General features: G+C 41.9%; 1 protein-coding gene across 1 annotated transcript; it reads right to left on the bottom strand.

The window, feature by feature from the left end:
* Positions 1-210: 210 nt before the first annotated feature.
* ganabb (glucosidase II alpha subunit b) lies at positions 211-27,132 on the bottom strand. Its single transcript, XM_038993571.1, has 22 exons — positions 26,844-27,132; positions 25,700-25,801; positions 23,977-24,085; positions 23,706-23,833; positions 21,215-21,394; positions 11,866-11,935; positions 11,548-11,611; positions 11,235-11,331; positions 10,813-10,993; positions 10,466-10,619; positions 10,091-10,326; positions 8,639-8,765; positions 8,464-8,543; positions 4,677-4,817; positions 4,310-4,508; positions 3,776-4,084; positions 3,567-3,643; positions 3,382-3,456; positions 3,104-3,217; positions 2,877-2,989; positions 2,682-2,782; positions 211-1,746 (listed from the first exon to the last, which is right to left on the bottom strand). Exons 1-22 carry the CDS (start codon positions 26,861-26,863, stop codon positions 1,637-1,639), a joined length of 2,787 nt encoding a protein of 928 aa, XP_038849499.1. The 5' UTR covers positions 26,864-27,132; the 3' UTR covers positions 211-1,636.
* Between the last annotated feature and the right edge of the window lie 274 nt (positions 27,133-27,406).

Genomic DNA, 27,406 nt, shown 5'->3' with positions numbered 1-27,406 from the left:
GCGCTGATTCACGGTATTTTCTGCCAAATATGTATTCCACTGACAGTATTCATAGGGAAAAGGATACGCGGATCCTTGATCAGTGACTTTTCTTTAAAATGGCTGGCATTATTGTAGGCTTAATTCGTAATCTGTATACACACACTGCAAAGAAAAGCTTTGGGTTAACATATCTTTGGTACAGTAAGAACAAAACAAGGACTCATTAGATTGGGAATATAGTTATTTTATTACCATCCCCATCTACGTAAACCGTATTAATTCTTAATTAAAAACAATGCCCTCTCACATTTGGTCAGGTTTATTTTCACTTGTGTGTGATAAGATGACTGGCCTCCTTGGTTCCCAGTTCCAACACTGATCCTGAGAATGCTGCAGTAAGTTTTTGAATTCAACCACAAAATAATGAAGAAAAACTCTTCAAAATGCTTGATTACCAACGACAGTAGGGAATACAACAACCCCTTCACGATGCTTTGACCAACCAGGACCGGTCGCTTGTCTCCAGAGAGCTCACTACATCTTAGTAAACATATCTTTCCTAAGTCACATTTAGACAATTAAAATCAACACTATAAAGAGCATATGACACTCTGAAGACAGTGGACCATGACCCTGTACCCCAACCCACAATCTAATCCCAATGCATGGCCCTAACTGCTATTAGGATGAGCATCCAAAAAGTCAAGTGGTTTTAGAATAATTCCCAAATATGACCAAACTTAAAAAGCCAAATCCCCTCCATGCAGTAGTTCAGACCATACTTTGTGTCTTTTCTCCAGCACTTAAAAAAAAATGGCATAATAATGACTGAGGTAAGCACGCACATTCTTGTCAGAAACTAAATTAGGGGCAAAATAAGAAGGAATGACCAACCTTAAATTAGGAATATCAGAGATAAGACTCAATACACCTTATGGCAATTAGAGAGATGCACATGACATTTACAGATCTTGATCAGTGCAGCATTCATGATTGGTGGAGAGTTTCTAACCCCCCCTAATAAAACCTGAATAGAATGTGGCACATAAACTGAAAGCAAAGGGGGCGGTTTGGCTTTCCTGTCGATTTCTCTTCAGTAATTACAGGGGGAATATGTAATGGAATGAAAACATGAAAAATATAAGAATTTAAAGTCATAAGAGATGGCCAGATATGGAATTAAACAGATACTAACTAAACTGTCTGAATGAGTGTCTTAATTTTGTCAGCAAACTTATTCAATGATCTTTTACATCTACAGCATACTTAATGGAAAACCTAAAATAATCATCCATCAGACTTGAACGTCTGAGTACCCCCAATACATTAACGACAATGATACCATGATTTGAATTTGAGAATTTTGCCCTAAATGCCACTAACAAAGAACAATCTACCTAGTAACCAGTTCAGATCTACAGAACAAATCCCTGTCCACGTGTGTTTGTGTGCGCAAGCTTGTTATGAAAGTGTGTGTGTGTGAGAGAATAGTCCTGTATCACCTGTCCAGTCTGAGTACCACAGAGCAGTCGTTCCAATATCTTGCTTGGTGCGTTACGATTGCAGCCCGTGTCCACTCAGTTCCTCCCTCTCTCTCATCCTTTCCTGTTCAGTCGGGTTCAGCCCCCCCCCCCTCCATTTCTCATCTCCATGGTTACTGAAGCACCACAGTCCAGTCCACCCCTGCGTTGACGCCTGGCTTACGAAGGGTTAACACCGACATAGAGGCATCAAACTCAAACTCCAGCAGATTCTCCTTGCCATCTACAGAGAAAAAGACATCAGAACATAGCAATAAGTCATTTGAGTATGACCTGCCATTATACCCACAGTGAAAGATACAGGACAAAAATATAAACAACAAGTGTTGGTCCCATGTTTCATGAGCTGAAATAAAAGATCCCATACATTTTCCATACGCACAAAAATTTTGTTTCTCTCAAATTTCAGTGCATTCATTTGTTTACATCCCTGTTAGTGAGCATTTCTCCGTGCCAAGATAATCCATCCACCTGGCAGGTATGGCATATCAAGAAGCTGATTAAACAGCATGATCATTACACAGGTGCACCTTGTGCTGGGGACAAAAAGGCCACTCAAATGTGCAGTTGTCACATAACACAATGCCACAGATATCTTAAGTTTTGAGGGAGCGTGCAATTGACATGCTGACAGCAGGAATGTCCACCAGAGCTGTTGCCAGAGAGAAATGCACATTAAATTTACCCATAAGCCACATTCGTCGTTTTAGAGAAATTTGCAGTATGTCATCCGTATGCATGTCAACCGCAGACTACGTGTAACCATGCCAGCCCAGGACCTCCACATCCGGCTTCTTCACCTGCAGGATCGTCTGAGATCTGCCAGCTGATGAAACTGAGGAGTATTTGTCTATAATAAAGCCCTTTAGTGTGGAAAAACTAATTCTGGATTGGCTGGGCCTGGGCCTGGCTCCCCAGTCATGTGAAATCCATAGATAAAGCCTTTAATTTATTTATTTAAAATTGACTGATTTCGTTATATGAACTGTAACTCAGTAAAATCGTTGAAATTGCTGCATGTTGCGTTTATATTTTTGTTCAGTATAGTTTATTGCCAAACTGTTTCCGTCTCAATTGCCAACATTCAAACAATGATTTACTGGCAAATTAATTTGGCACACTAATCCATAGTATGAATAAGACACTGGAAGAACTCACCAGGAGTCTTCAGAGTGGCCTTGCTGGGCTTACTGGCCCCCAATATGACAATCTTCTCAATCCAGGAGGGAGTGATAAACTGGGAACCAGGGGCCAGGTTTCTGCAGGGAGAGAAAGGGAAATCGGAGTTAGACAAACAGCAAGGAGAGTAATAATGACTAAACAATTTGGAGAGAGAAAAATGATCTGACAGACCTGGAGGACAGGGCGTTATTGGCAAAGGAAAGTCTTCTGTGGATGAACTGTTTCTGTTTGTCAAAGTTGATGGTGTGGCCGTCATCTATGTAGAGCTCACCCTGGGCAAATCTCTGTAATGGACGTAAAAAAGGTCAAATCCTGAATCCCACTTCTCCTGCTTCAGAAATCCATCTAAAAATGGGGAACATTTAGTGTATAAGTGACAATGTCTGTGTTTGTTTTACCTTGGGGCTGAGCGCAACGAATAAGGTGTAGGGGTCATGTTCCATGCAGGATGATGACCGTCGAACCCGGGCCTTCCTGGGAATAATTGAACCACCGCGCTGGAATACCGGAATCTGGTAACGAGAGAGCGAGTCAAACAGAGAGTGTCTCTCCAAGCTTACACAATTCTCTCAACAGCACTTACAGGATGTAATCTTAACTGTATGTGACTGTTAACTAAGCATGTAGCCCCCTGGTCATGACAGACTGGTTGTGAGTGTGTTGTAGAGTTTCTTACAGAGCTGATGGTGACAGGGATGTAGAGGTTCTGGGCTCCGTTGTGTTTCTGGAACGTGTGGACGTCAAACCAGACCTGAAGGACACAGAACAGAGCAGTTAGGCGATGGTTTCAATTAGACGGCTGACATATAACCTACATAAGACATAGTGACAATGTTATGACAGTTCCTGAGATGGACTCGCCTCTCCTTTTCCAGGCAGGTAGGCAGTAACACCCCTGCCCCCCTCCTCAGTAACAGGGTGCACCAGCAGATCTCTCCCTGAAACAGCAGGATATATGGAATGTGACTCAGTCATGGCATCAGTCATAACGGATGAGCAAAGACAGGAATATCTATTGACACGGAGTTATACTAGGGAATAACAGATAAATATAACATGATCTCACTCACCAAGCAGGAACTGGTCATCCATGGAGAATGTGGCCGTATCCTGAGGATACTCCACCCACAGAGGTCTCATGACAGGCTGGCCAGAGTAGTGGGCGTGGTAGAACAGCTGGTACCAGTAGGGCAGGAGGGCGTAACGCTGGCGGACAGCCTCCCTGATCAGAGCAGTGTTCTCTGGGCCAAACAGCCAGGGCTCCCTGCGTGGGGTGTCCAGATGGGCATGGGCCCGGAAGAAGGGCTGGTATGCCCCCGTCTGGTACCAACGCACCAGGAGCTCAGTACTGGGAGACTTGAAGAAACCACCCACATCAGCTAGGAGAGGGAGAAACGAGGACAGGAGTGGTAGAATAACCAATAACCATTTACAATGTGGTGGGGTTTAAAGAAACAGGCAATGAATCATAATAAATTTAATGTAAACAAGCCGATAACGGCAACATAAAATTGTGCAAAATATTTCCGATGTATTAATTGCTTAGCTGTGACTTTTAGTGGAGAGGAAAATAGAGGTTTTCACTAAGACTGAGTCAGACTCACCTCCACAGAAAGAAACACCAACTAGGCCCAGACTGAGACACATGGGGATGGAGATCTTCAGATGGTCCCACTCAGCAGTGTTATCACCTGTCCACACAGCACCGTAGCGCTGGGAGCCAGCGAAGAAGGCTCTGGTCAGGACAAACGGCCTCTCCACTCCCCCTGAACGCTCAATCAGACCCTCTGCTGTGGCCATTTGCTGAGGGAGAGAAGAGAGGGTGGTTACTGCAAGTTCAAGCAGCAAAACTCAGAAACATTCAAACAATACAACAGTAATTTCTTCAAGAAAAAGTCTACCATTGCAATTGCAAGTCCCAGTTCTACTAGAGTGAAGATGAGCACATACAACACAGTCACACACACTCACCACATAGAGTCCGTAGAGGTTGTGGAGGTCACGGTTCTCCCAGTTCCCGTGCAGGGCATCTTTATGCATGGTGACCTCTGGTCCGTTAAACACTGACGGCTCGTTCATATCGTTCCATGTATACATGTTCTCCATGGATCCCTGAGATCAGAGATGGGGGAAGAGATATTTCAGCAAAAGAATGACACAGGGAATGAGACGACATGGCAAAAGTCAAACCCGGGCAGAAGGGACTAGGGCTGTTACGGTGACCACCCCACACTTCATGTAGGGCTGTTACGGTGACCACCCCACACTTCATGTAGGGCTGTTGCGGTGACCACCCCACACTTCATGTAGGGCTGTTGCGGTGACCACCCCACACTTCATGTAGGGCTGTTGCGGTGACCACCCCACACTTCATGTAGGGCTGTTGCGGTGACCACCCCACACTTCATGTAGGGCTGTTGCGGTGACCGTATTACCGCCACACCGGCGGTCACGAGTCAAATGCCACGTGACCGTTTAGTCGAGTTAATTAGGCTTCTCCAAGCTCAGATGCTGCTGGTCATTAGTAGCCTACCAAACTTCCTAACTGCCTGGTACTCAGCACTCTATTGTCCCTCTAATCACTCTGACATCAATACAAATCTAATCAAACAATTCATGAGGGCCCATCAGCTCATGTTGCGCAATATTTCTACAGGCTATGCAATTGCGTGAAAAAACAGTTTTGGCCACTAATAAGAGGATCCCAACAGCTTTCTATAGGCTAGGCCTACTATATTTGTTTCTCAACTTTCCTCATATTAAGCACATTGCTTCTCTTTACAACAGGAGTATAGCCTACCTGGCTGGCATGAAAATGAAACTATTTAAGTACAGAAATGTAGTATTTCCCCTGTGCTCGTTTCAAGAGGTGCATGATAATGATCCATTCTAAATCAAAACTAATGTCACACATATATCTTTTTTAGTATATGTAAAGACAAAACTAACTCAAGAAGTCTGATGGGTGACAATATTAGCTCATCACTTGTGAATGATGGCCAGTTTAAAGCAAGAAACAATGCCTTGTGACTTGTTCAAATCATAGTCCAACAGTCATTTCTTCAACACCTCATGTAGCCTAGCCCATAGACGTATATGTTTTGATAAGGCTTGTATCACAACTATGAAGAAATAGCCTAATAGTTTATTAACATTTTAAGCTAAACATTCTGATCTGTTGTGTCAGCCTCATTGCATAATTCTTTTGTTGTTGATGCTAGTGGTTGTATTAATTTGGGATCTATCGTATCCCACCACTGTCCCAGACTGTTTGAAATATTTATTTCTCGCACAGAATAGGTCAACTTTTGTACTATGGGGGATAGTAGATTGACATAGGCTAGTTATTTTGCTGTTTGTTAGGCCTACTCATCTTGTTGGCTGACAAAAAGTAAATGAGGACAGTTCTTCCAATATCTTCAATATGCACCACAGAATTGGATAAAGGACGCGTGCAACTGCATCCCCGATGTGTCTGTCTCACTTGCAGCCTATGAGAAAGACCTGATCACGTGATGGAGAGCCGTGTGAGTGAGATGAGAGGTGCTTCGGAGCAGGAAGCACTCAGGGAGAAGGGCTGCAAAAGGCATGGATTATTTTAGGGTGCAATATGGCCACACAAAGGGGATGCTGCCGGGAAATTCTAGGCATTATCAAGTGCTTCTCAAATTGTGAATGAGAGACTGACGAAGTGTGTAGAGGCTGTGTAAAAAACAAAGCAGAGCTCATGCCTTTCAAGCTACTTTTTTTCAAATCAGAGTCGCATCATATAGCTTTACAATGCATTTAAAATCAAAACATACAGCCCAACGTTTGGAGAACAACTAAAGTTACATTGATAACTCTAAATTTAGCATATAGGAGTACCTATTTCTTTGTTAACTTCTTATGGTTGCAGGGGCAGTATTGAGTAGCTTGGATGAAAGGTGCACAGAGGTGCCCATAGTAAACTGCCTGCTCCTCAGTTCCAGTTGCTAATATATGCATATTATTATTCGTATTGGATAGAAAACACTCGGAAGTTTCTAAAACTGTTTGAATGATATCTGTGAGTATAACAGAACTCATATGGCAGGCAAACACCTGAGAAGAAATCCAAACAGGAAGTGGGAATTCTGAGGTTGGTAGATTTTCAACACAGCCCCTATTGAACAAACAGTGGGATATGGATGAGTTTGCACTTCCTACGGCTTCCACTAGATGTCAACAGTCTGTAGAACCTTGTCTGATGCCTCTACTGTGAAGTGGGGCCGAAGGAGACAGGAAATAGTCAGGTCTACCACGACCTGGCCATGCGCGTTCACATGAGGGAGCTCTGTTCCATCGCATATGTGAAGTCAATGTAATTCTCCGGTTGGAACATTACTGAAGATTTATGCTAAAAACATTCTAAAGATTGATTCAATACATCGTTTGACATGTTTCTGACTGTTACGGAACTTTGACATTTCGTCAGCTTTTAGTGAACGCGCTTTCTGACTTTGGATTTGTTTACCAAACACGCTAACAAAAATAGCTATTTGGACATAAATGATGGACATTACCGAACATTTCTTGTGGAAGTGGGAGTGCATTCCGACGAAGATCAGCAAAGGTAAGTGAAGATTTATAATTCTTTTTATGAGTTTTGTTGACTGCGCAATTTGGCGGGTAACTGTATGGCTTCCTTTTGTGGCTGAAAGCTGTTCTCAGATTATTGAATATTGTGCTTTTGCCGTAAAGCTTTTTGAAATCTGACACAGCGGTTGCATTAAGAACAAGTGTATCTTTAATTCTATGTAAACATGTATCTTTCATCAAAGTTTATGATGAGTATTTATGTTATTTGACGTGGCTCTCTACAATTTCTCCGGATATTTTGGAGGCATTTCTGAGCATGGCGCCAATGTAAACTGAGGTTTTTGTATATAAATATTAACTTTATCGAACAAAACATATATGTATTGTGTAACATGAAGTCCTATGAGTGTCATCTGATGAAGATCATAAAAGGTTAGTGATTCATTTTATCTCTATTTCTGCTTTTTGTGACTCCTGTCTTAGGCTGGGAAAATGACTGTTTTTCTGTGATTTTGCGGTGACCTAACAATCATTTGTGGTGCTTCTGCTGTAAAGCCTATTTCAAATTGGACACTTTGGTGGGATTAACAACAAGATTACCTTTAAAATGGTATAAGATACATGTATGTTTGAGGAATTTTAATTATGAGATTTGTTTGAATTTGGCGCCCTGCACTTTCACTGGCTGTTGTCATATCATCCCGTTAACGAGATTGCAGCCATAAGAAGTTAACCGCCTGACACAATATCCGCATCTGCGCATTCCCTCAAATAATAACCTTTCTATTTTATTCAGCTTTGTTCAATTGTATTTTTCATACTATAAAATAATGACACGGAACTCTAAGCAAATCTTGCCTGCTAAATGTGTAGCCCACAGCCATATGGCAACTCCGAGTATGCTACTCTGTTCTTCTGAAATAGACAACATTTTCTTCATATCATATTTCTTTAGACCCGCCTAAAATAAATAATGGATTTATTGTGAAGGTGTAGGCTATATTACATGGACTTAGACTTTTAAAATGTAAATGTTCCAAAAGGTCTGCATCAGTGACTTGTAAGCTGTGTGTGGAAGCCAGGAGATGCTAAATGTGTTTGTTAATTAACAGTCAATTACCGTGAGACTGACAGTTATTTGCTTGACAATCAACGGCTGACGAAATTCCGTAACCGCCACAGCCTAAAACGGACTTACCTCATACTGATCGTAGGCAAACATACTGGCCCACCAAGCTCTCATCTCAGGGTTGGTAAAGTCTGGGTAACCAGAATTACCTAGAGTAGAAAATGGAAAGATTAGAGAGAGATGTTGAGTAACTGCAATGTGTTCTTCTTTGATTGTGGGTCAGACTAATTTCCCAGTCTCTTACCAGGCCAGCACCAGCCCTCGTAGTCTCCACCATCTTTGTTTTTGACGTAGAAGCCTTTGGAGCGGATCTCATTGTGGATCTTGTAGCTGCTGTCCACCTTGATGTGGGGGTCCACAATGGTCACCATCTAATGGTAGAGGGGGATAATGAGGGAGAAGGAAAAAAACAGCAAAATTGAGATTAGATGACTTGTCAACCTGTCTCAGAACCTTTGGCTTTTATCATTCTTCAACCATTTAAACCAGTGGTCACCAACCTTTTCTGAGTCAAGATCACCGAGTCAAAATGCATGCCGAGATCTACCTCAGATTTTTTTATTAACACGACTTTAAAAAAATGTAAGCCTATGCAACATTAATCAATTAAAAACAGTCCTGTAGCAATGAGGTTTGTGCAGTAAGCTATAGGCCCAATACATTATCACTGCATACTGGCTTTGCTTGAATTGCCCTGCCAATGCATTGTTGTTCGAGACAGGTTTTAAAATTATATTTCAAAATTTGAGGTAGGCTATATGATCCCACCGGTAATAGATCCATTGTTGTATTACTTGTGAGGCACAGCTAAGTGAACATACATTTAAATCATTTGCTTTACTGGGCTGATGGCGCCTGCATCTGATGGTCAGTCTCAGCGGAGGGAGAGAGCAGCACAGACTGAGGGTCTGCCTCTCAACATCCCTCCGCTCTCCCTTTCCTCCACTGACACTGACCAAAAAGGGACACAGTCTTCCAGCTGATGGGGAAACTCGAGTCGCACCGCATTATTTCTGCCTCATGCATAAATTCATGTTGTTACTCCTATGAACAGAGAAAGTGAAATATTCCTCAATATTAAAAAAGACCCAAGCTGCTAATATTAACAACAAGGCAAGCCTATAAATACACTTTCCTACTCATTCATTACTGCTGCAATGCCTGTAGCGCTGAGTAGAAATAGGAAGAACTATCATTTTATGGCTTATAAATAAGTGTTGAATACAAAGTGTTGAATACAAAGTGTTGACAGTGCTGAGTAAGAACTTAAACATGAACTCACTCAAAAACAGCAGCTCTTTGCTGTATTCATTGACAGTGTCTTTCTAGTCAAGGTTTAAAAAGTTTTGAACTCACAGTATCAACTTTACCATAGCTTTATTTTATGCCTGCTACGTTACTGCAGACTCAGTCATCTGAGCAATCTGATTGGCCAGGAATTGCATAGCGCACTTGATTTCCTCTCCAGGCCCAACCGGGAAGGCAAAGCTTGTACCGTAAGACACATGAAATGACAACAGTTTGCCTACCCGGCGCGCAGGGCAGCTGAATTGGCTGCACCTACCACCAACAGAAATGTTTGGCGATCGACTAGAAACGCCTTGGAGGTGGACAAGTCGATCACTATCAACCGGTTTGGTGACCACCGATTTAAACAGTTGAGTCCCAATAAGACAGAACCCAGAAATGTGCTCACCTTGCGTCTCTTGTCTATCAGGCCCTGCAGCATGTCTTTGGGCTGGGGGAACTTGTGAGGGTCCCAGGTGAAGTAGCGCTTGCCGTCCGTGTGCTCTATGTCCAGCCAGATAAAGTCGTAGGGGATGTCATGCTCGTCGAAGCCCTGGTCCACAGCCGCCACATCCTCCTGGTCATTGTAGTTCCAGCGGCACTGGTGGTAGGCCAGTGCAGACAGGGGAGGGAAGGCCTGGGTACCTGGAGCAGTGTGTGAGAGTGATATGAGGGAAGTAGCAAGATCTGCGACACTAACCTCCACAGGGACTTAAAAAATAGACTGGTGAACTGGCAAAGTGGACAGGGAATATGAACTGGGTTTCGGTAGTGGGAGTCTGACCTGTGAGTGACGCGTACTGGGAGAAGACATCAGTGGGAGTGGGTCCCAGCATGATGAAGACGTCGATGATGCCGCTCTCTGAGATCCAACGCACGTCTGTCTGTGGCGTCTCACTGGAGCCCTGAACATAGTCCAGCATCTGGCCAAACACAGTCTATACAACCAGAGAGAACCAGAGTAGGGGTAAGAGGGTGTGTTTGGTTTCTCTCTGACTGTACCCTTCAATGTCTATACACAGGGTGGTTGAGAGGTGTCTCACTGGGAACCGTGGAGAAAAGGATTTACTGACTGTGTGTGTGTGTGTGTGTGTGTGTGTGTGTGTGTGTGTGTGTGTGTGTGTGTGTTACCTTGCCAGCGGTGTTGGAGCTGATGTCCACCCAGGTCTCAGCAGCGTTGAGCCAGAAGATGCCTATGGTGCGCTGTGCATTGTGGGACAGCATGACAGGGATGGCACCGTACAGGGCCATGGGGTTGAACAGCTCATACTGGAACACGTCTAGGTTAAACAACCGGTATGGATCCCCTCCACTGGAAAACACATACGCATATATTACTGTATAAGTCATATAGTCTAATTTCACCTTATTTAAAAATCTTCAACCTACAACGTTGAAAACAAAAGAAAGTGCATAAACAAACAGAACTAATTAGGATGTCCTGCACCGTCAGAAAATACATGCGGTGGAAAGCCATGTGAAAACATGTAGTAGTCTTAATTAACTACGGCCTCAATTAACCAATATAACGGGCCAATGTCAGTATCACTCACTCAGTGGTTTTGAGTTTAAGACTGTCTGCGTGTTCCGGGATGCCGTAGACGTGCTCTACCCCTGGCAGAGAGAAGTCCAGACTAATGGAGGAAGGGCCTGCGGGAGAAAACAGCCAACCAGGACACACTACATTCAAAACCCATTCAGCACTGGTCACTGTGCCTAAAGCAAGTCATAAAACTCATCCAATCAGAAAATAATATCTCCAGGAGATGAGGACCCAGGATCAGAATACCAAGTATTTGATTGCAAGCCTCCTCTTTCACCTCTCCATTTATCTGAAACAACAGGTCCACAGAGAAGTATCCGTACCATTGGGTTTGTTGTCTGTGTGCGACTTGAACGTCTCCTCCCACATTCCATCCTCGTTTGCAGTCTAGGAAGGAACAAAAGAACCAACGTGGAGACCGATGGAAAGAGCGGAAGAGGAGCATTGTGGTGGAGAGAAAGAGAAAATGGGAAAAGCAACGAAAAGGGGGTTGATTTGAGTTTCAGTCCGTTGGCAAGGGCAGTAAGCAGTGCTACAAAACCTTTAACTGCATCTCTCGTTCAGTTTACTGATCCTAATCAAAAGCCTGGGGGCAACCCTGGTTCTAGTGTTACTTCTCTCTTCATCCCTCCCCCACACACCTCTCCTTCTGCCGGTTCGTTGGCAGCATCACTTTCTTCTTTCTTCTCAGCTCCTTCTGGGTCTACCTGACTGTGGGAGAGAGAAACGTCCCCAAAAGACACACAACTTCCTGACAACTGAGTAATTAAAAATCTAAATTAGGTACAGGAAGCACACAGGGAAGAGGGAACACACCAGAGCACCAAATCTGGGTCCAAAAGGCTCCTAACAGCTTCTTCCCCCCCAAGCCATAAGTCTGCTGAAAAATTAATAAAAATGGCCACCCAGAGTATTTACATTGACCCCCCCCCTTTCTTTTTACACTGCTGCTACTTACTGTTTATTATCTATGCATAGTCACTCTACCTCTCCTACATGTACAAATTACCACAATTAACCTGTACCCCCACACATTAACTCAGTACCCCCTGTATATAGCCTCATTATTCTTATTTTATTGTGTTAAATAGTTTAACTATTTCTTTAACAGAAGTGTTAGTTAAGGGCTTGTAAGTAAGCATTTCACACCACGGTCTACACCAGATGTATTTGGTGCATGTGACAAATACAATTTGAAATAAGGAAAATCATGATGACCCCACACACACACAGCCTTCTCACTAGTATCAAAATAGAGCTGGTGTCAAACTACTTAACCCTCTAAGATTGTACTCTAATGACAAAGGGGAACAACTCCCGACCTTGTGGTTATTTTTTTAGCTGAACACACCAAGGGACTAACCCCCAAGTGACAACCAGTACCCTGCCTTACACACAGACCTCCTCCGAGAACACACACTACCCCAGTGGAAGCACACACTGACTGGAACAAACAAGCCTTGAGGAGATTGTTGTCTACTCAGTGCTATGGGATTAGACTAGGCAGCCACTACATACAGTGCCTTTGGAAAGTATTCAGACCCCTTGACTTTTTCCACATTTTGTTACGTTACAGCCTTATTCTAGAATTGATTGAATTGTTTCCCCCCCCTCATCAAATCAGCACACAATACCCCATAATGACAAAGAAAAACAGGTTTTTAGATTTGGTTGCTATTTCATTTTTAAAAAATACTGAAATATAAACTCAGCAAAAAATAAAAAGTCCACTCACTGTCGACTGCGTTTATTTTCAGCGAACTTAACATGTGTAAATATTTGTATGAACATAAGATTCAACAACAGACAAACTGAACAAGTTCCACAGACATGTGACTAACAGAAATGGAATACTGTGTCCCTGAACAAAGGGGCGGGTCAAAATCGAAAGTAAACGTCAGTATCTGGTGTGGCCACCAGCTGCATTAAGTACTGCAGTGCATCTCCTCCTTGTGGACTGCACCAGATTTTCCAGTTCTTGCTGAGATATGTTACCCCACACTTCCACCAAGGTACCTGCAAATTCCCAGACATTTCTGGGTGGGGGGGGGGGGGATTGAGATCCGGGCTCTTCACTGCAATAGGATTGAGATCCGGGCTCTTCACTGGCCATGGCAGAACACTGACATTCCTGTCTTGCAGGAAATCACGCACAGAACGAGCAGTATGGCTGGTGGCATTGTCATGCTGGAGGGTCATGTCAAGATGAGCCTGCAGGAAGGGTACCACATGAGGGAGGAGGATGTCTTCCCTGTAACGCACAGCGTTGAGATTGCCTGCAATGACAACAAGCTCAGCTCGATGATGCTGTGACACCGCCCCAGAACATGACGGACCCTCCACCTCCAAAAATGTATCCCGCTCCAGAGTACAGGCCTCAGTGTAACACTCATTCCTTCGACGATAAACGCAAATCCTACCATCACCCCTAGTGAGACAAAACCGCAACTCGTCAGTGAAGAGCACTTTCTGCCACTCCTGTCCAGCGACGTTGGGTTTGTGCCCATAGGCGACGTTGTTGCCGGTGATGTCTGGTGAGGACCTGCCTTACAACAGGCCCACAAGCCCTCAGTAAAGCCTATCTCAGCCTATTGCGGACAGTCTGAGCACTGATGGAGGGATTGTGCATTCTTGGTGTAACTCGGGCAGTTGTTTTGCAATCCTGTACCTGTCCGGCAGGTGTGATGTTCGGATGTACCGATCCTGTACAGGTGTTGTTACACATGGTCTGCCACTGCGAGGATGATCAGCTGTCCGTCCTGTCTCCCTGTAGCGCCGTCTTAGGCATCTCACAGTACATTGCAATTTATTGCCCTGGCCACATCTGCAGTCCTCATGCCTTCTTGCAACATGCCTAAGGCACGTTCACGCAGATGAGCAGGGACCCTGGGCATCTTTCTTTTGGTGTTTTTCAGAGTCAGTAGAAAGGCCTCTTTTGTGTCCTACGTTTTCATAACCGTGACCCTAATTGCCTACCGTCTGTAAGCTTTTAGTGTCTTAACGACCGTTCCACTGGTGCATGTTCATTAATTGTTTATGGTTCATTGAACAAGCATGGGAAACAGTGTTTAAACACTTTACAATGAAGATCTGTAAAGATATCTGGATTTTTACCAATTATCTTTGAGAGACAGGGTCCTGAAAAAGGGCTGTTTCTTTTTTTGCTGAATTTACATAAGTATTCAGACCCTTTACGCAGTACTTTGCGAAAGTACCTTTGGCAGCGATTACAGCCTCGAGTCTTCTTGGGTATAACGCTACAAGCTTGGCACACCTGGATTTGGGGAGTTTCTCCTATTCTTCTCTGCAGAACCTCTCACTTTCTGCCAGGTTGGATGGGGAGCGTTGCTGCAGCTATTTTCAGGTCTCTCCAGAGATGTTCGATCGGGTTCAAGTCCGGGCACTGGCTGGGCCACACTAGGACATTCAGAGACTTGTCCCGAAGTCACTCCTGTGTTGTCTTGGCTGTGTTGTCTTGGCTGCTTAGGGTTGTTGTCCTGTTGTAAGGTGAACCTTCACCCCAGTCTGTGGTCCTGAGCGCTCTGTAGCAGGTTTTCATCAAGGATCGCTCTGTACTTTGCTCTGTTCATCTTTGCCTCGATCCTGACTGGTCTCCCAGTCCCTGCCACTGAAAAACATCCCCACAGCAGGATGCTGCCACCACCATGCTTCACTGTAGGGATGGTGCCAGGTGTCCTCCAGATGTGACACTTGGCATTCAGGCCAAAGAGTTCAATCTTGTTTCTCATGGTCATAATTTTTAAGTGCCTTTTGGCAAACGCCATGCGGGCTGTCATGTGCCTTGTTACTGAGGAGTAGCTTCCGTCTGGCCACTCTACCATAAAGGCCTGTTTGGTGGAGTGCTGCAGAGATGGTTGTCCTTCTGGAAGTTTCTCCCATCTCCACAGAGGGACTCTGGAGCTCTGTCAGAGAGACCATCGGGTTGTTGGTCACCTCCCTGACCAAGGCCCTTCTCCCCCGATTGCTCAGTTCAGCCAGCTCTAGGAAGTGTCTTGGTGGTTCCAAACATCTTCCATTTAAGAATGATGGACACCACTGTGTTCTTGGGGACCTTCAAAACGGCCCAAAAAAATTGGTACCCTTCCCCAGATCTGTGCTACGTACAATTCCTTCGACCTCATGGCTTGGTTTTTGCTCTGACATACACTGTCAACTGTGGGACCTTACATAGACAAGTGTGTCTTTCCAAATCATGTCCAATCAATTGAATTTACCACAGGTGGACTCCAATCAAAGTTGTAGAAACATCTCAAGGATGATGAATGGAAACAGAAGGCACTCAATTTCGAGTCTCATAGCAAAGGGTCTGAATACTTACGTAAATGGGATATTTCAGTTTTCTATACATTTGCAAACATTCCTAAAACCGGTTCACGCTTTGGCATTATGGGGTATTGTAGATTCAAATCCTCAATCTATTTAATCCAATTTTTTTTTTTTTTTTTTTTTTTTTTTTAGGGGTGGATCAGCTTAATATTGCGGAAAGAATGTTGCTTCCAATGTAATTGTCTGCATCATTTCCAATCCCCCATATTTTTTTGGGTAAATATATATATCCATACACGCATGCATACATATATACATATATACATACACATACCTATATAGACATACATACTTTTTTAAAGAATATACCTTTATTATTATTCCCCGCAACCCTACCACCGCTCCCCCAATTGGAGTAAACTAATAAACACTTCTGCTTTTACCTTCAATTTATACATCTTATACCTATTTTACAGACACAGACTACTTTATAATAGTTCTCTCTTGTTTGTTCTTAGTCCTTCCTCTATTTCTGTTGTCCATCCAGTTTTATTTCCACTTGTAACTGTGCTATTTCACAAAAGCTCCGCATCTATACACATTTCACAGATCCCGTATGCCCTACATTGTTTATCTTGTTATTAGTCCCACCCTTCAGTTCCACTCAACCCTTCCCATCTATCTTCCAACATCATCCATTTCGGATTTTTATTTGCCATATATTTTTCAACTGTGCTGTGATGCTTCACAAAAGATTTGAACCTTCCTATTCTCATAGCTTCTACAGATTGTAAATTAAAAATAAACATTTTTGCTAAAATAATTATTATATTATTGATTGATTGACTATGGCTTTTCAAATCCCCCAGTATTGCTATCTGTAGCGTTAGTTCTAGGCAAATGTTGCAATTCTTCAGCCATTCCTGGACCTGTGACCAAAAACGAGCTACATATGGACAATACCAAAATAAATGATCTAATGACTCTGCCTCCTCACAACAGAATCTGCAGAGCTGGGAAGATTGTATACCCCATATATATAACATTCTATTAGTTGCAAGAATTTTGTACAGTAATTTAAATTGAAAAATTCGAAGTTTTGAATCCGGCGTTGTTTTGCGTATCAATTCATAAACCATGTGCCATGGAATGGGTACATCGAAAATCTCTTCCCAACTATTTTGCAATTTATATGGCACAGCTGTCAGTTTTTTGGTCCTTAAATGAAATTGGTATATGTTTTTATTTATCACACTTTTCTTTAACCATTTATGTTCTTTAATACAGGGCCGACATACAAGTTCCTTACTTTTTTCCCCTTCTACTTGCCTCTTCCATTTTTGTGGTAATGCTGCAATTAATTGGTTGTAATTTTGGGTAGAGCAGACATTTCCATATGTCTGTGTTAGCTGCATGTGTGACATAACTCCACCAGTCCTATTTATGATATCATTCACAAAAATTATACCTTTTTTAAACATTTCTTCGATAAATACAGTTTTTTTATCAATTACTATATTTGAATTTAACCACAATATTTGTTGTACTATTTGTTCCGTCCTTTCAGGTGGATTAAACTGAAATTGCAACCAACTTTCTAAGGCTTGTTTAAAAAATAAGGATATTTTGGAGATTATTTCCTTTTCAAACAACCGAAAGTGAGCAGGTGTAATCTGAATAAAGGGAAAAAGGCCCTTCTTGAACATAGGATGAGACATTCGTACCAATTTACTAGAGAACCAGTTTGGATTTAAGTATAACTTTTGTATGACTGATGCCTTTAGTGAGAGGTCTAATGCTTTAATATTTAATAATTTCTGCCCTCCGAATTCATATTCGTTATATAAATAGGCCCTTTTAATTTTATCTGGCTTGCCGTTCCAAATAAAATGGAATATTTTTTGTTCATATAATTTAAAAAGCAGGTCACTAGGTGTAGGCAAAACCATAAGCAAATAGGTAAACTGTGATATGACTAAAGAGTTAATCAGGGTGATTTTTCCACAAATAGACAAGTATTTTCCTTTCCATGGTAGCAAGATCTTATCTATTTTTGCTAACTTTCTATAAAAATTTATTGGAGTGAGATCATTTCTTTCTTTTGGGATTTTTATACCGAGTATGTCCACATCTCCGTCAGACCATTTAATTGGTAAACTACATGGCAATATAAAATGTGTATTTTTTAGTGATCCAATACGTAATATGGTACATTTATCATAATTTGGTTTTAATCCAGAGAGGATAGCAAAGGTATCTAGATCCTCTATGAGGCCGTGGAGAGACTCTAGTTGTGGTTTTAAAAGAAAACATGAATCATCAGCGTACAATGACACCTTAGTTTTTAAGCCACGGATTTCTAATCCATTAATATTAATGTTTGATCTAATTTTAACAGCTAACATTTCGATGGCAATAATAAATAGATATGCCGATAGTGGACAACCTTGTTTTACTCCTCTAGATAGTTTAAAACTTTCTGAGATGTAGCCATTATTTACTATTTTACACCTAGGGTTACTATACATAATTTTAACCCATTTTATAAGAGATTCCCCAAAATTGAAATATTCTAGGCATTTATATATAAACTCCAGTCGTACTTTATCAAAAGCCTTTTCAAAATCAGCTATGAAAACCAGACCTGGTGTCCCCGATATTTCATAGTGTTCTATTGTTTCCAGTACTTGCCTTATATTATCTCCAATGTATCGTCCATGTAAAAAACCTGTCTGATTAGGATGAATAATATCTGACAAAACTTTTTTTATTCTATGCGCCAAGCATTTTGCTAGGATTTTTGCATCACAACACTGAAGTGTAAGAGGTCTCCAATTTTTTAATTGGACTGGATCTTTATATATACCACTTGGGTCCTGTTTCAGTAATAACGATATCAGACCTTCTTGTTGCGTGTCTGATAATCTACCATTTATATAGGAGTGGTTAAAACAAGCTAATAATGGTCCTTTGAGTATATCAAAAAAAGTTTTGTATACTTCCACTGGTATGCCATCCAGCCCTGGAGTTTTCCCATCCTTAAAGGCCCCAATTGCATCAAGCAGTTCCTCCTCTGTAATTAGGCCTTCACATGAGTCTTTCTGTACAGATGTTAATTTTACATTATTAATAGGAAAAAAATCCATACAATTAGTTTCAGTTAGTGGAGATGGAGGAGCCTGAAACGAAAACATATTCTTAAAGTACTTTACTTCCTCTTTCAAAATATCATTTGGTGAATCATGCGTGACTCCATCATTTGTAACAAGTTTTAATACATTTTTTTTGGTAGCATTTCTATATTGAAGATTGAAAAAGAATTTGGTGCATTTTTCCCCATATTCCATCCAGTTCGCTTTATTTTTATAATATATTACACTGGATCTTTCTTGAATAAGTTCCTCCATTTCTTTTTGTTTTTCCTCTAACTTATTCTGTGCCTCTATGGTACCGTTTTTATTGCTATCTAACTGTACTGTTAGTCCTTCAATTTCCTTTGTTAATATGGACTCTTTTGATCTAAATTCCCTTTGTTTTATAGATGAGTACTGAATTGCATGGCCTCTAAAGGCACACTTAAAAGTGTCCCATACAATAAGGGGATCTGCTGTACCTATGTTATGTCTGAAAAAGTCAGTTATAAAATCTTCTGTCCTAGTTCTAAACAATTTATCATCTAGTAGACTTTGATTAAATTTCCAATATCCTCGCCCACGTGGAAATTCTGTAAGAGAAATATATATGCCAATTATGTGATGATCCGACCGCATTCTGTCCCCTATCAACACTTTTTTAACTTTTGGTGCCAGAGAGAATGGTATAAGAAAGTAGTCAAGACGACTAGCTTGATTCAGCCTCCGCCATGTATATCTCACTAAATCAGGGTATTTAAGTCTCCATATATCCACTAATTCCAATATATCCATGACATTCATGATTTCCTTAAGTGCCTGAGGGTGATAGTTTGTAGTGTGATTTCCTTTCCGGTCTATAGAGGTATTTAAGACCGTATTAAAATCTCCCACTATAATAATAGAGTCTAGTGTTGCTTGTAGAGTTGATAAATTCTTATATATATTTTCAAAGAAGCTTGGATCATCATTATTCGGACCGTATAGGTTAACAAGCCATATTTGTTTATTGTCCAATAACATATTTAAAATAATCCATCTACCTTGAGGATCTGTTTGGACAATTTGCACATTTGGATCAAAATTATTGTTAATTAAAACCATCACCCCTTTTGAATTTCTTTGCCCATGGGAGAAATATATTTTGCCCCCCCCAGTTCTTTTTCCACAAAACTTCATCTAAAACTGTTGAATGGGTTTCCTGTAAACAATAGATATTATAATCCTTCTCTTTTAGCCAGGTAAATACTGATCGTCTTTTCTTATTATCTGCTAAGCCATTACAATTGTAACTGGCTATACTTATTTCACCACTTACCATAATGAGACACACCTTTCATTCTTTTAATCAGAATATATTTTTGTAAACGTACTATTAAAAAGTAACATAATGATTGAGTGTCTATATAGTTGTACCATGATATTTGCATTTCTACTAAGTAAACCTCCAATTGGTCCCTACTATTCCACCCGCTAAAAGGCCTCATCTCGAGATGGCTTGTCATCCCAATGCCCGGCAGACCACCCTCGACCCCCTGTATCCCATAGCCCTGAACCGACTGGGATCCATTCTTTGAAAAGAGCATACAGTGCCATTTACCGAATTGAAGAAGATCAATTGCCATATGCATTTCCATTGCCCTCACCTCGATTTGTATTATATATATCTGTGGATCATCCTCTATTGTCCCTAACATCTTTTACTTCTTCCTTCGCAACAGTTGTGGGATACACACATACACCCACACACACTCAGCCCTTACCCCCACACAACCATAAGCTCACTTTCTCAACAATTGCACCATCCCAGAGCCCAACTCAAGATGGGTCATGATTTACAAATGCACTTGCAGTTGCAGCTGCATGAGAAGGCCTGCAAGACCGCACAAAAAATTAGCAAAAATTGAGAGATTTATTTACCATTGTCATATCCTAGATAATGGAGGTCAAATGTACACCTTAATCCATTTTAGAATAAGGCTGTAGCGTAACAAAACATGGATAAAGTCAAGGGGTCTGAAAACTTTCCAAAGGCACTGTATAACATGACTGTGTTGGGTCAACAGTGTGGTGAAATGGCTGTATCCTGAAGATGTTTGAAGTCAAAAGAGAAGTATGGGAGGAAAAAGGCTTGTGAACATCTCCTCTGAAGACAGGTAGAGAGCGTAGAACTGGTTTACATGCCTAGACAGGAAATTATTTAAGAAAAAGCTACCAAGCCAAGTCACCACATCCATGAGCCATTTGGGCATGTCATTTTTGGAGGTCTATCTAAACTTTTACACTCGACTCCATACTCAGCACAGACAAATACAAACCTACAAAGCTGAAGGAATTTACCTAGAGAATACCCACTTGATGTTTTCCCACGCACTATATACTTTGTTTTTTATCTTATAGGAGATGCTGAGACATTGAACAGAACAGGAGAGAATGGAGGAAAATGATTTAATGGATTAACAGAATACCAAGCAGTGAAAAAGCAAGAAAAACAAAGAAACATGTATACTGTGAGAACATAAATACAAACTTGTATTGTGGCGGGATATGTGGGCGTATTGCTGTCACTTACGTATCCTTGCGGATCCGGAGGTGCTCGAAGGCCAGCAGACCACGGGAGTTAAGTGACAGAAGAACCTCCCGTCCCTCCATGATGTCCAATCGGAACGGTTTAGCACTGACGATCAGCCACTGAGAGTCTGCCCCCAAAGACAGAACCACCCCATTCTCATCCTGCGACAGGAGAGACAGACTGAGGAAGGAGAGAGATGTGAGAGAAAATGGGTGGAATCAATACACAAATAATTTAGAGATTACATTATTCTGTGCCATCTTGTCTCTGCTGTCTATTCATACAGATGCATTCTCTCTTGGTGCTGGTGGCTATAACATTATCAACAAATCTACACCCCTTCCTGAAAGCCAGGTCATTCATCTACTGCATGCCCTCAGGTAGTGTTTCACTGCATCCTCCACTAGCCTACACTAACTATATTTCATTTTAACTCCCTTGCTGGTCTCTGTCCTAACCAATTCATTCATTCTCCCCATTTCTCCTCAAGGGTTTTTACATGACATGTTCTACTCTGCTTTAGCCACCATTTCCTGTATTCCTGACACCGAGTTGGCTCGAGAACATTTCTCCTCCATATCCATTCCTCTGGCAGTTACACACGCCCCTTTAAAACAATTCAGAGTCCAAGATAACGCTGAAGAAAACCAAAGGTTAGATCTATCTGGGCTCATTCAGATGAGAAATCAAGCCTGGGCCAAAGCATGGCAAACTGACTCTGTAGTGGACTGGCAATCTTTCAGACAATTGAGAAACCCATGTACTATCTTGATTAAGAAGCTAAATCAAGCTACTTTTTAAGCTCCATCTCTGCTGGTGATTCTTCCAATTTTGGAAAACAGGAAATGCACTAAAGCGTACAAATTCCTCCTCTTCCCTGCCTATGCACATCCTGTCTGACTGGCAGAATGACTGCCAAGAATGGAAGAAGTGCTTTTAATCATCATCATTTTGTGCTTTTAATCATCATTTTATCTCAGCAGGCTTTAAGCGGTGGTTTAATTGACTCTGGCCAGTCAATCGACTGCTCTTCCCTCTGCCAGGCTCTAGCTGACTCAACGGTTAATCCGTCAACTTCTAGTGAATCTTTGTTTTCATTTCAACAATTTACTATCTGTGATGTGCTAGATGCCTTGCTTAAGATATGTCAAATCCACTGGGGCTGAGATGCTTGATCCATCTTTACTTCAGCTCTCCGCCCCCCTGATTGCTGAATCATTAACCCATATTTTTAACCTGGATGATTGTATCTGGTACTATCCCCAAGGTTTGGAAGGCAGCCCATGTACTCCCCCTTCACAAAGGTGGATATAAATGTGGTTAACTATGGATAAAAGGAAATATTGTGCAGCCCTCTTCATTGACCTGTCAAAGACTTTCAATACTGTTGATCACTCACTACTAATTTGGAGGCTTTCCTCAAATTGTCCTAGACCAGGCTGCATGTAACTGGTTTAAAAGTTACTTGACATAAAGAACTCAATGTGTATCTACTGATGATGTTAAATTAGGTTTCCTGGATACTACGAAAGGTGTCCCGCAAGGGTCGATTCTAGGTACTTTTACGGTTTACATTAAGAATATCGTCTGGTCCGTAAAAAACTAACCTGCACTTGTATGCCGATGATACTGTTGTGTATGCTATTGCCCCCATGGTTGACCAGGCTGCCTTCATTGCATTACGATCATATTGATCGTGTCCCTGCTTACAAATATCTGGGCATTTGGATAGATAAAGCTGTATTTTAAAAAGCATATTGATGAGTTAGTTCAGAAGCTGAGAATAAAAATGGGCTTCTTCTATAGAAATAGGTCCTGCCTCTCGCTAAATAGTAGAAAGCAGATTATTCAGTCGATGTTCCTATCGGTCCTAGACTATGGCGACATCTATATGAACGCAGCTGCCACTTCATTAAAGCCGTTAAACTGCATCTATCATAGCGTACTGCGCTTGACAATTTAAGTGCTCATCACTGCACCAGAAAGTTGGTTGGCCCTCTGATGTCACGTAGGTTGATACATTGCTTTTTTCATTTATAAAGCCCTTTTACAAAAAGTCCCACTGTACCTAACATCTTTACAAAATTTTAGACCAACAGGTTAACACACCAGTTCACAGCGACGGTTAACTCTGGAAACTCCTTTGGTCTCTACTGAGTTAACTAAAAGCTGATTTACCTTTCTTGCACCTTATTTGTGGAACAGTCTTCAAAATGTTCTTAAATGGGATGTTTTGGTGCCTCTAGGGCAATTCAGACGGCTGATTGAGGCCCTTGTCATTGATGAATGTGTGGGTTTTTTATGACCATGTTGTTCTTTCCACTTGCATTTATAGTGATGTATGCATGTTCTGTAATTCAGTGCTCATCTGTAAAAGAGACCTTGGTCTCAGTATGGCTCCCTGATAAAATAAAGATAAAATAATTAAAAATAAAATCCACATGGCTCAGTGTCACCCATCCACTACTGCAGATGGCTCTCTGAGACTTACGGCTCTGTAGGAGGGTCGTTGATGAGCACGTCGGGGACCTCAAAGCGAGGCTTCAGCGGCTTCAACTCATTTATCTTCACCCTGGTCATGTTGCCCTGGAGACGATAGAGCTCGAGCAGCAGACGCACCTGCGGGGGGAGAGGGAGGGGTAAAAAAAACAAAAAACATGAGACCAGATCCCATAGAGGTTTCAAGCACACCTGTTAATACATGTATGGACATATAATAACATCATATTACATCTGTTGATTAAAGTGCGAGTGTAACAGACCTTGTTGTTGTCATTGATGAGCTGCAGTGTGAGTTTAGTGTTGGTGAGCTCCAGGGTCTCCAGCAGGGCTCTGTACGGGGACTGGCCAGGCTTCAACGCTCGCTGACGCCTGAGTGCACAAACACAAACCCTGATAAACATGTTCTATTTGCATGTAGAAGTACATATTGTGAACATTCTGGATCATAAGTGAGGATAGACTTGTTGTGGGCTTACGCGTTACCGTCAGTCATATACCGAACTAAAATATAAAAAAACGCAACATGCAACAATTTCTAAGATTTTACTGAGGTACAGTTCATAAGGAAATCAGCCAACTGAAATAAATTACACCCTAATCTATGGATGTCACATGACTGGGAATTCACATATGCATCTGTTGGTCACAGATACCTTAAAAAAGGAAGGCGCCGAGAAAAACATTTTTTAACTCAGTATCTGATGTGACCACCATTTGCTCATGCAGCGTGACATCTCCTTCGCATAGAGTTGATCAGGCTGTTGATTGTGGCATGTTGCCCCACTCCTCTTCAATGACTGTGCGAAGTTGCTGGATATCGGTGGGAACTGCAACACGCTGTTATACACGTCGATCCAGAGCATACCAAACACACTTAAATGGGTTACATGTCTGGTGAGTGAATATGCAGGCCATGGAAGAACTGGGACATTTTCAGCCTCCAGGAATTGTGTACAGATCCTTGCGACATGGGGCTGTGCATTTGCATGCTGAAACATTTGGTGACGGCAGCCGATGAATGGCATGACAATGGGCCTCTGGATCTCGTCAATGGGCCTCTGGATCTCGTCACGGTATCTCTGTGCATTCAAATTGCCATCGATACAATGCAATCGTGTTCATTGTCCATAGCTTATTTCTGGCCATAACCCCACAACCACGGTGCACTCTTCATAACGTTGACATCAGCAAATCGCTCGCTCACACAAAGTCATACACTCTGTCGGCCATCAGTCCAGTACAGTTGAAACTGGGATTAATCTGCGTAGAGCACACTATTCCAGCGTGCCAGTTGCCATCAAAGGTGAGCATTTTCCCACGAAGTCGGTTATGACGCCGCACTGCAGTCAGGTTAAGACCCTGCTTGAAGATGAAGCATGAAGATGAGCTTCCCTGAGACGATTTCTGACAATTTGTGCGGAAATTCTTCCCGCAGGTGAAGAAGACAGATGTAGATGTCCTGGGCAGGCGTGGCTAGACGTGGTCCGCAGTTGTGAGACCGGTTGGACGTACTGGAAAATTCTCTAACATGACATTGGAGGCAGCTTATGGTAGAGAAATGAACATTCAATTCTCTGGCAACAGTTCTGGTGGCCATTCCTGCAGTCAGCATGCCAAGTGTACATACCCTCAACTTGAGACATCTGTGGCATTGTATTGTTTGACAAAACTGAACATTTTAGTGGCCCTTTATTGTCTCCAGCACAAGGTGTACCTGTGTAATGACCATGCTGTTTAATCAGCTTCTTGATATGCCCCACCTGTCAGGTGTATTGGTTATCTTGGCAAAGGAGAAATGCTCACAAATTTGTATTAGAGAAATACGTTTGCGCGTATGGAACCTTTTATTTCAGCTCATGAAACATGGGACCAACACTTTAGATGTGTTTATATTTTTGTTCAGTATAAATACGTAGTCTACTTTCATTAATTGTGTTTCATCAAGGTGCTAAGTGGTGTAGCTGTGTATGATCCAGGACTTACTTGCAGAAGGCACTCTGGTCACAGGTTTTGAAGTTTCCCCGGTCCACCGCCGAGGTCCCACTGAGGAAGACAGACTGCCACAACACTAACAGAGGCCCCATCCTGAGAGGGCAGAAGAGAGAAACAGAAAATGGAAAGCAAAGGTTAAGAGGAGAATGAAATACTACATACATTAAGCCATTGTTAACCAACCCTGGTCCTCGAGTACCCCCAACAGTACACATTTTTGTTGTAGCCCTGAACAAACACACCTCATTCAGCTCATTAAGGGCTTGATGATTAGTTGGCAAGTTGAATCAGGTGTGCTTGTCCATGGTTAAAATACAAATGTGTACTGTTGGGGCTACTCGAGGACCAGGGTTAAGAAACACTGCATTAAGTTCTGCAAAGTTAGTGATAGATAATGATGCTGACAAGTCAAATGCCTAGACCGGTGTTAAACGTCGCTTCTCGAGTATCCCCAACAGTACATATTTATGCTGTGGCTCCAGACAATCATAACTGATTATATTTGTCAACTAATCATCAAGCGCTTGAATCATGCGTTTTTGTCCGGGGCTACAACAAAAGTGTGCTGTTGTTGGTACTCAAGGACCGGAGTTGGGAAAATACTGGCCTAGACGGTGAAATGCATGTGGGAATTTACACTACAATGGACTTTAACCTAGTTATGCATCCTCAAAGGTTGATACAATTGCCACTTGCTGATAGGCTGCTGCGGTTTCCAAATCATGTTGATTAAGCTCATCTAAACGTGTATAATGAATCATTAACGCTTGAACTTACCTAGCCAAAACCATAACCCAACTTGCTAAATCCTCGTCGTAATACAACTAGGACACGCACGTGTTGTCACACAACCGATCGAGTTAGTTATACGTATGTAGAAAATTATATAATTAGAGATTTTGAAATGTTAACTTAGCTGCATAGAGGGCTCTCAAGCCGCTAACTTAATTCAATTCAAGGGGGATCGAGATTCTTCCTATGACTGCTACTAACTAGAGACAGTAAAAAGATGACCAGTCCACTCTCGGGTGAGATATGGCGAGCGAAAGTCCCTGGATCACCGTACATGCGAAATATTTCTCGAAATCAATAGCTAGCTAAATGCATATTTAACCGCCGAATTGATTTGTCTTACCTTACTATGAAGGCGGCCATCTTGGTTTAGTTCCAACCTTGGCCCAGCCCCGTTTCACATTGAACTAACAAAGACCGCGGAGAAAAAGCTGAGTGAGTTTTTGGAGTCTTTAAATATGTAGGACCTCATTCGATATTGGTGGATTCTGTTCAATATTTATAATTATCATAGGCAATTAGATTCGAAACTATTTTAGTCTTCTGGAATGTGTCCACGCGGTTTATCTCGCTCCTTGTATTTATTTATCCTCTCAGACACGGACACATCAGCTTGAATTGGTAGTCAGTTCTGGAGCAATCCACGGATTTATTTGTACTACTCTGGTTGCACTGTGCTTGCTGAATTTCCCTTCAGGGACAAACACACTTACGGGCTCTACCAATATAAAAACACTTTGTGAAACATCTACACAGTATGGTGGTTCAAACAAATTGTCCTGTTTGTAATCACATACAGCATATTTGAGTGATACCTCATGATGTACCTGTGGGATGTGTTTGTTGGTGTAAAATTATAATATAATCAATGTACCTTTCCAAAAAATATATAAATATATTTCTTTG

Source organism: Salvelinus namaycush, chromosome 5 (assembly GCF_016432855.1).
Source record: "Salvelinus namaycush isolate Seneca chromosome 5, SaNama_1.0, whole genome shotgun sequence".
Classification (NCBI taxonomy): Eukaryota; Metazoa; Chordata; class Actinopteri; order Salmoniformes; family Salmonidae; genus Salvelinus; species Salvelinus namaycush.
This window is presented reverse-complemented; position numbering and strand designations above follow the sequence as displayed.

What these genes read in the sequence shown, in the direction of transcription:
- ganabb (XM_038993571.1), bottom strand. Translation starts at nt 26,863, where the DNA reads ATGGCCGCCTTCATAGTAAG. An exon ending in CTCCGGATCCGCAAGGATAC is followed by an intron (nt 11,936 to 21,214) that starts GTAAGTGACAGC and finishes TCTCTCCCACAG; the next exon opens with TCAGGTAGACCCAGAAGGAG. An exon ending in GGCCACTCTGAAGACTCCTG is followed by an intron (nt 1,747 to 2,681) that starts GTGAGTTCTTCC and finishes TTTTCTCTGTAG; the next exon opens with ATGGCAAGGAGAATCTGCTG.